The 9,585-nt window shown below is 33.7% G+C and overlaps 1 protein-coding gene across 1 annotated transcript; it reads left to right on the top strand.

Annotated features, from left to right (window-relative positions):
* Positions 1–8,475: 8,475 nt before the first annotated feature.
* On the top strand, positions 8,476–9,174 carry LOC149558223 (uncharacterized). Its single transcript, XM_089830688.1, has one exon. It carries the CDS (start codon positions 8,476–8,478, stop codon positions 9,172–9,174), a length of 699 nt encoding a protein of 232 aa, XP_089686814.1.
* The last annotated feature ends 411 nt before the right edge of the window (positions 9,175–9,585 follow it).

The raw sequence follows: 9,585 nt of genomic DNA, 5'->3' as shown, positions 1-9,585 counted from the left end.
TTATTTCCTTTTTTTTTTCACTAGCTATACATGTCACCTATAAGATATTTTCAAATCAGAACAAAAAAAGATGAATTGCATATACTTGTTTGACGGGAACTACACCCTATATTTTTTATAGTTAAAAAAGGGACTTCAAAAGAAAATAAAATCAATAAGTTCTTACTCAAAAAAATTATAAAAATTATAGGCATAAAATTCATCCAATTCTACACATTTGATCAGTTTACATCATCTTCATATTTTAAACACAAATACCATTTTTTTTGTCATTAATGTTGAACTATCACATTCTGATATCACATTTCTTTATAAAAGGTGACACAGGTTTGTGCTTTTACCCCAACAAATCTTTCAAATACTTAAATTATGAAATGAAAATACCATCACTGCTTTATACAATATATAAACCTAGAAAAAATATATTTCTCCAAGCATGCTCATCTCAAAATAATTCTTCATTTATTCAAAAAAATTATCACTTGCTTCATTATTACCTCCCAATATTATGTCAACAAAAAATATCACAATGATGAAAAAACCATTCTCAATTTCTTTCAAATATAAGTTAGCATCTATCATACCTTTAGAAAATCCTAAATTTTCTAAATACTTATTCAATCTTGCATACCAAGTCCTAGGTGCTTGCTTTAGACCATATAGATCTTTCTTCAATATGCATAATATATCCTTGTCTTTGGTTAAAGGAAATCCTTCATGCTATTCAATATAAACTTCTTCGTCAAGTTATCCATTCACAAAGGTTGATTTGACATCCATCCAATACACTTCAAACTTCTTAATTGTTACATAAGCTAAAAAAATCTATTAGAAATGCTTTAGAATAATTAAGGGGGGTGGGGAGTGAATTAGTTATTCAAGGTCCAAATGTGCTATTCAAACTTTTCACTAAGTATAGTAAACTCATTCATTCATCCAAGCTTTAACTTTTCTAATCAAAAAGTTACTATAAATGCTATTAGGCCAACCTAAGTCCATAGGATTTTCCTTCTATCCTAATTGATAAAATTTCTAGAGAGTAACAATTAGGGATTTTGACCTAATTGCAGAACACAACTTAACTTGCAAATCTCATATCACTTCTCAGCTCATACCATTACCTAGCCTTCAATCTTTGCAACACTTGACAATTTGCCTTCCTTTCAAGCTTAGTCTCTTTGAATCTCCATGCTTAGTGTATCGATGCAATCATCTCTTCTTGACCACTTGTAGATGTAGAGCCTCTATGCTCTTCCTTCTCCTAAATATCTACTCCTTGACACCCTTCTAATCACTTCTCAATTCGGCTCATTTGCTAGCAACAGCTTCAACAAAATTTTCTTCTTGGTCTATGACTCCTTAAATAGAAGTATTGGAGTTCTCTTTTCCTTCTCAATTCTTCCTTCCTTTAATTTCAATTCGTATGGATTAGGTAGGATTCATTACATCTAACCCATATTTTGTTTCCTCTAGAAACTTCTTGAATAATCATTTTGAATTTGCCCAAAAATAGTTTACATAGATTTTTGTGCCACCAACTCATGATCCTTATTTTCCAACTCATTCACAAAATTCAAGAAAACAACTACGTTAGCTTAGATTTGGTGAATCTTCATCATTTGAAATAATGTTGCAGCTTAGCACTATTGAAATATTAGTGCTCGACACATACTAGGTTACTCAACATCAATTTTTTTTTTTTGGATGCTTGGCACCATCTAAATTTTTTTTGATTCTCGGTACTTGATCTTTATTTGGCACCTAAAGATCACTTGGCACACACAGGGATTTCATATTACTTTGCTCCAACTGAGAATTTTCTCGGCTTCAACTAACTTTCTTGGCACCCACTAATGATCTTACTTTAACCTTTGCAGTCAACCTTGTTACAACTTCTTCCTCTAATGTTTCTAAGTGTGACCAGCCTCTGTATCTTTGAGTATGTTATCAATACATCATTTAACCATCGTCTTAACTAATCCTTGCACTTCATTACAACATCATAACTCAACCTTTCCCTTAGGTTCTCTTGTTACATCTTGTTGATCAAATCCTCTTCATCAATCAACTAAGTGAAAGTACTTGGATCTGATAAGAAAATGTCATTCCTATAAATAGCAAGTTTGACATCACTGACAAAACAATGATTGAAAACAACAATCTTCTTTCTTTGCAACAATCTTTCTCTTTGATCTTCAACAATGAGCTTTTCAATCAGATTTCCAACAAAATCCTCACTACTTCCATTCAAGCTATAGGGGCATATGTTTCCTCATAATCTACTCCTTCTTTCTATGAATAAATTTTGCATACTAGTTTGGCTTTCTTTCTTACAACTTCACCTTGTTTATTTATCTAGTTTTCAAATACCCATTTAGTTCCTATAGCATTCTTTTCTTTAGGTGTAGGAATCGATTCTCATGTCTCATTCTTCAAAATCCAATCTTGTTATTCCTTCATTGCTTAAATCCAATGATCATCCTTGCATGGGTCATCTATGCTCTTAGGTTCAACTTGAGAAATCAAACATAATTCATCATGTACTTTGTTTCTTGTTATCATTCCTTTGTTTTTACTTCCAATGATCTACTATGGTGGGCAATTCTTTTCTAAGTTCCTATTAGGTGTAGGAGTTTCTATCTCAACTCTTATCTCTTTCCTTGGTTTTGATTTTTGTTCTCCTCTTTACTCAAAAATGTGTACATCATTCAACAAGTCATTGTTAGTTTCAAAGAGAACTTATGCATTTTCTCTAACAAATCTAGGACTGTCTTCTTCTTTATTAGAATTATAATCTATCATTCTTTCCTTAACTCCAAACTTCTCATCGACTTTCACATTTTCACACTCAACAATTATCTTAGTTATATGATTAAAACATCTATAACCTTTTCTTTTCAATGAATAACCAATGAAAATACCTTCATTGCTTCTTGGGTCATACTTACCAATATCATCATCTCTCTTTATGTAACACTTCCAAAAATTTTGAAGTACTTCACTGAGGGTGCATAGCCAAACCATAATTCATAAGGAATCTTATTCATACCTTTTCTAATCTATAATTTATTCATGGTGTATACTATTGTACTAACTAGTTCTCTTCAAAAGGTTTTAGATACATCATTGATCTTGCTTCCTCTGACACTAATTTGTTTCTCCTTTCTTCTATCCCATTCTACTTAGGGGTCTTGGGTGATAATAATTTTATCTTCATTCTATTTTCTTCACAAATCATGTTAAACTCTTTAGAAGTAAATTCTCTACATCTATTTGATCTTAAGCATTTAATCTTTACACTAGATTCATTTTCAACTCTATTCTTCAATATCTTAAACTTCTCAAATGCTTCATATTTTTCTTTAAGAAATGCTACCCACACCACTCTAGTGAAATCATCAACAAAGATCATAAAGTACTTTTCTCCATAGAATCCTCTTGTTGTCATAGGTTCAGTCGGATCTACATGAAAAATCTCCAACTTCTCTATAACAATGAACTTCTTGCTAGGAAATGATACCTTCTTCTTCTTAGCCATGATATATTCTTTGCAAATAACCTTAGTAGGATTCACGATTATACTTAAATCTTTGACTACAAATGCACTTCTCACCTTCACATTATTATCAAAGTTTATATGACAAAACCTTCTATGCCATAGCCAACAATTATCCATTTTTTCAAAGAAACGTGTCATCTCAATAGGATTCAATTGAAATACACTACATTTGGATCTTGTGCCTATAAATATCAATGTACCATCCTTGTCTTTGATATAATACAAGTCTTTTTTGTAAACTACAGTTGATAACCTTTATCCACAAGTTGTCTAACACACAACAATTTATTTTTTTAGCAATTAACAAAGTAAACATCATCAGTGTTAGTCATGCCATCAAGTGTAATAAATCCTATCCCTATGATATGACAAGCCACATTGTTTCCAACTCTAACAATGCCTCAATCATGATTCCTAAATTTAACAAACTTGTTCATATCACTAGTCATATAATGTGAACATCCACTATCTATAATCCAACCAGATTTCTTTTCAACTTGAGAAACTAGAGCCTTCTCTTCTCTAATTTAGTTATCAAGCTCATCTTCTTTTATAGCTACAAATCCTACCTCCTCATCACTTTTATTTTGATTTCTTTCTTTAGATTCAACATCATCATTTGCATACAAATAGTCTCTAGGTCTTCTAGGCTTAAAATTTCTCCTATATTTTTTTCTCTCTTTTAGGAAACTTAGAAGAATAATGACAAAATTCATTACAATTCCAACATTTAAAGATTTTCTTACCATTTTTCTCTTCTCACAAGCAAGGTTATAGCTTCTTCAATCTTTTTGTCCTCTTAACATCTTGATATGTTGTTGCTAGCATACTATCCATGGGTACTTGTGCTTTTGGAAAAGCAGGGACAATCACTCAAATTACTAAAATTTGTCTCCACTCTTGTCAATTCTCTATGCTATCTCAAACTTGATCCTTATAATTCCAATATTCCAAGTAAAGTCTCCCTAGAGATCTTCTCAGTGCAAGGTATCAATAGCTCCACCATTTGTGCTACTTTCTTGAATGGTGATGTTAAGAAATTCAAGATCTTCCACATAATCTCATCTTCTTCTTTGGTTCCATTATAGGATTTCAACCCTACAACAAACTACGTTATCCTACCAATATACCTTCTCAAAGATTCATTTTCCATCGTTTTAGCATCTTGAAAAAACCATGTCCAATTCTATAATCTTCTCCTTTTTGTATGCTTATATCCTTCAAATGTAGATTCCAAAGCTTCCCAAATCTTATGAGATGTTTTTATTTATTTTACCTGACTATGCTCATTTTCAGGAAGAGTTGATAATAGGGCTTCTTTAGCTCTCATATTTCACATAAATAGGTCTTTTACTACTTTTTGGTATTCTTCAAGCTTGTCTTCTATAATTTCTTTATCAATCTTTGTTAGAATGCAATATCCTAGACCCATACTTAGAAAATCAGTCTTCATTGTTTCTTTCAAACAATCATAGTTAACTCCATCAACCTTAGGATTTTCTTTTCTAAAGAGACTCACCATTGATCTCCCAAAGCTATTAGTCTTTCTCTTCAAGGACCTAAGGCTCTAGTACCAATTATTAGAATGTGAAGTCCACCAATTTAACTAAGAGGGTAGGGGTAGAGCTGAATTAGTTATCCAACTATTACAACAATTGTCAAGCTTATTAAACCTTAACCATATGAGACATATAATTAGTAACCATAATAGGATACTCGTACACAATAAAACCATATATCTTAAATAGGGAAACCCTTGATTAGAGGAAACAATCTAGTAGGGATGGTACCCACAAAATGATGTACACATATAAATGTTCCTTGTTAGAGGATGGACCATGTGAGGAGTCAATAAAAATATTCAATACATATCAGTCCCTATTAAGAGACATTGAATCATTGTTAGGAGATTCCAACCATGATAAAAACTGTACCAACCATGTTAGGAGTTGGAGAAGGTAGATAGACTCAATGTCCAAATAGCTTAAGGTGAAAGACCATCATACTCATCGTCTAACTGGTCTCCGTATGGTTCCTTGCATAAAAATAGAATTATACTTGTGTTTGAACTTCCTTTCCTTTGGAATTAGACTTCCTCTTCTGATCATGTCACTATATCACCAATTTTGCATCCAATAATCCCCTAGATTGCTGACTCACATCTATCAAACTTTGCTCTTGTTCACACTTCCTTAATTACAATTGCACATGTCCATACATGTCAATCATGGAAACACTTTCCTTTATACCATGTCCCTAAAATAATTCCTTGAGTTAGCCTTGAGGCTTTCCCAAATAATTATAATAGGACCACATTAAGATAATTAATTATTTTACATTTACACAACACTCTTAGCTCATAGTCTTTACAACCTTTCACCATTAGATAGTCTATTATCACTTTACAAATTTTCATGTCATGATTATATCTCTATTGGGAGATATAATCCAACCATGAGAAACAAACTCTTAAATGCTATGTATGTGTGATGCTCTCTATAAATTAAACATATCTTCAGCATATCTTCAACATTTTGCTTGGGATTTCATCCATGTCATCAAGGCATATTCTAAAATATTTCCTCAACTAGGCTTGACCATATCTTTTGTATATTTTTCGTACAGCCTCATTCTTTATTTTTTTACTCTGCCAAAGTTCACAAAATTACTGCTATGTTGACATCAATGAAAAACACACTCGTGAATGCAACATGTCAAACATACTATCAATCTCCTCATACTCTAGCAATGCTTGGGATACTTCCCCAAAGGAATACCATCAACATTCATGCTAAAATTTCCTCCTATTGAGAAGAGAGGAAATCAATTCTAGAGCTAGTTGATATCATCAATGTTGAGGACAAGAGGCTCAAGTTCCACACTATTAAGGATTTTATTGTATGATCAAAGGATCTTATGGTTGAGGATGCCACCTAGGAAGACAAAAAAATTCTAGAGCATTCAAGTTTGTAATTTCTTGAGGGCAACACATTTTCATTTGTGGAGGACTATGATGTCCCGAAAATTATTTACAATTAATTTTTGGTTATGTGATCAGTAATCGATATTTTTATCTCATAGGCCCCATCTTTATTTTATTTTTCTTGCAACTTGTTAGCCTATCGGTATTCTTTTAATGCTTTAAGAAGCTCCCCTGAAGTCCTTTATAAGGCCATCTTGTAGGTTGTTTTAGGCATGCAATTTGGATTTCTTTTTGTACATGAACTCTTGTTGGAGTTTTGTGTTGTTCACCATTTTGAAAGTTAGATATCTTCCCTACTTGGCCCTTGTAGTTTTGGTGGGAATCAACCCTCACCCTATTTCAAACTCTATACTACTTATTTTGATCTAGCAATTTCAAGTGCCATCTTTGTCTAAAATATAATATTGAGATTTGTCTATAATTTATTACATCTCTGTATGTTGTTTACTTTTGGTATTTGGTGAATATCTAGCATTAAGTTATTCATAGTTATTTTCAATTAGTTTAATCTCACATTGATACCTTCATTCCATGTGGCATTTGCCTACCTTTTTGTAGCCTTATGATTCCTCTTGCACAACCTCAAATCCATCTAGCATGTCATCAGATTCCCTCTGACATGATATCAAGCTCCCTCCAATGTAGCCTTAGCTCCCTCTAACATGGCCTTGGGCTCCCTCTAAAACAACCTTGGCTACCTAAAACATAGTTCCCTCAGGTTATTTCACTCGAGTGGTTTCTGTCAGATGGTCTCCCTTGGGTGGTTTCCCTATGGCACTTTCCATTGGGTGGTCTCTCTCAAGCACCTTGTCTCAAGTGGTTTCCCTTGGGCACTTTTCCCTTGGATGGTTTCCATTAGGTACTTACTCTCAGTTGTGCCATTAGGAACATTACAACATAAGAGACACACTAGTAGCTTTTATCTATTATAATGGTCACCATGAATTACAAACAATTGAAGGATACATCAAAGGCATATTTGTGAGCATTGCATAGTTTGATGGAAATAAATTTCCGAAGACTCACCTAAATTAAAATTATCAAAAATAAAATTATTAAGTTTACATTCTTATGTTAATTTATATTTTGTTTACAAAGTTAGTTTGAGATAATGGAGTAATGACATTACATATCAAAAGAGAGAAAAAAAACTATAAATCATGTTATATTGATAAACCAATGCAATTGACTTTTAAATTTTTAGAAATAATTTTATGTGGATTATTTTACTCATTTTAAGATCTATTCTAAATTGGTTACACAAATATTTGCAAAATTTAATACCTCGTCATCGTATTTAAATATTTCAATTGAATTGTTTTTATCTTTGAATTTATATCTAGACAATATTGAGTATCATTTGTTAAAAAAAAAGATCATACTATAACATTTTAGTTAAAGCACCGAGAAAAACATAATTGTATATCATGTCATTCTATAGGATTGTTTTGACCTCAAGATTTCTCATAATTATAAACACGGTCCTCTTAATAAGTTCAATTATAATTATCTGGAGAGACCTTTTGTAGATTCAATTTTGGATGATTATTGTTGTGTAGGGTTTGCGTTTATTGTGGAAAACAAATTTTAAGAGCTTTTTTCAAAGTTTGGCTGCCTGGCTATTATGGCTGCCAGTGGGGTTTCCACAAGTCTCATTCTTGCTAGAGCCTCTGGTTGTGATGGATCTTCTCCCGGGGCAAGGTCATAGGAGAAGGAGCCATTATATGTTAGCAAGCACTAGAAGTTAAATAAAGTTAATGGTTGTTTTTCACATAGCCAGGATCGGCCTATGCTAGTTATTCCTCCAAAAGTAGTATTGGCGGATGTGGACTATTTGGCCACACATGCATTGATATGCAAGTTTCTTGGTATTTGGATTTCCCTGGTGGCTCTAGAAGCTTGGATTCGTCATTCATGGTAGGTGGAAGGTGATATGGACATTATGTTGGTTGGGAATAGCTACTTTTTGGTGAATTTCTCTTGCATGTCAAATCAAAATCGAGTCTTTGAGGGAGGCCCATATTTTTATGACAGAGTAGGCCTTTTTGGAAAACCCTGGCATCCGGGGTTCAATTCCACTGAGGATCTTCCTTCAAGAGTTCCTATTTGGGTCTGCCTGCTGCAACTTCCTTTGGAGTTTTGGCGTGAGGATATCTTGCAACAAATTGCCGATGTGCTCGAAAAGCCGACTGCTATAGCCCACCAATCTCTAGACAAAAGGGTTATTTCCTATGCTCATATTTGTGTTGAAATTGATTTAAATAATCCTTTTCTAGATACTCCAGAAATTTTTCTTGGCTCTTCTTCTTGGATCCAACAGCTAGACTATGAATCTATTCCCTTTCATTGCCACCTTTGTCATGTGTATGGTCATTTACAACATCAATGCCCTCAAGCCTCCAAAGGCAATGGTACCCCTGTTGGGTTTTCTGGCCCAAGGATGGCTAATGATGGTAAGGCGAATGGTCAAAATGTTAGCGGAAAAGGAAATGCTGAGTTTGATAGTGCAGGTAAAGGGAAAGCTCATATGAACACTTCAAGTCAGGGGCTAGGGCCATCTAGTTCTACTAGTCCTAATAAGGATGCTTTTATCCTAGCTCGAAACCCTGCTAAGCGGCGGGGTCAAAAATGATCTCATCTAGATCGACAAGTGGACTCAAGGTTTAATCATTTTGAGGTTCTTGACAATCATTTTGAGGTTTTCCTCTGGTAAAGGAAAGAGATCTTCACTTGCTTTGGGCCTGATGCAAAGATCATTTAAGAAAGTCTCTTTTACTACTCCCTCAAGACTTGGGCGAAAGCAAGATCAAGAAAAAATTAAACTTACTGGAGATTTATTGGTAGAGTCTGGGGTTGTCAAGACCTTGGATGAGCATTTTCCCCACTCTACTCAATGGTTATTCTCTCATGGAATGTGAGGGGGTTGAATAGAATCCCCAGACAAAAAGCTAGTCATGATCTTGTGGCTGAGCATTCTTCGGATATCCTTTGTATCCAAGAGACCAAGCTTTTAGTGGACTCCATGTTTAGATGTGCTCCTACC

The sequence above is a fragment of the Cupressus sempervirens genome, chromosome 5 (genome assembly GCF_028749045.1).
Source record: "Cupressus sempervirens isolate cs-2001-9-10 chromosome 5, ASM2874904v1, whole genome shotgun sequence".
Classification (NCBI taxonomy): Eukaryota; Viridiplantae; Streptophyta; class Pinopsida; order Cupressales; family Cupressaceae; genus Cupressus; species Cupressus sempervirens.
The sequence above is the reverse complement of the archived record's forward strand: the minus strand, read 5'-3'. Positions and strand labels throughout refer to the sequence as shown.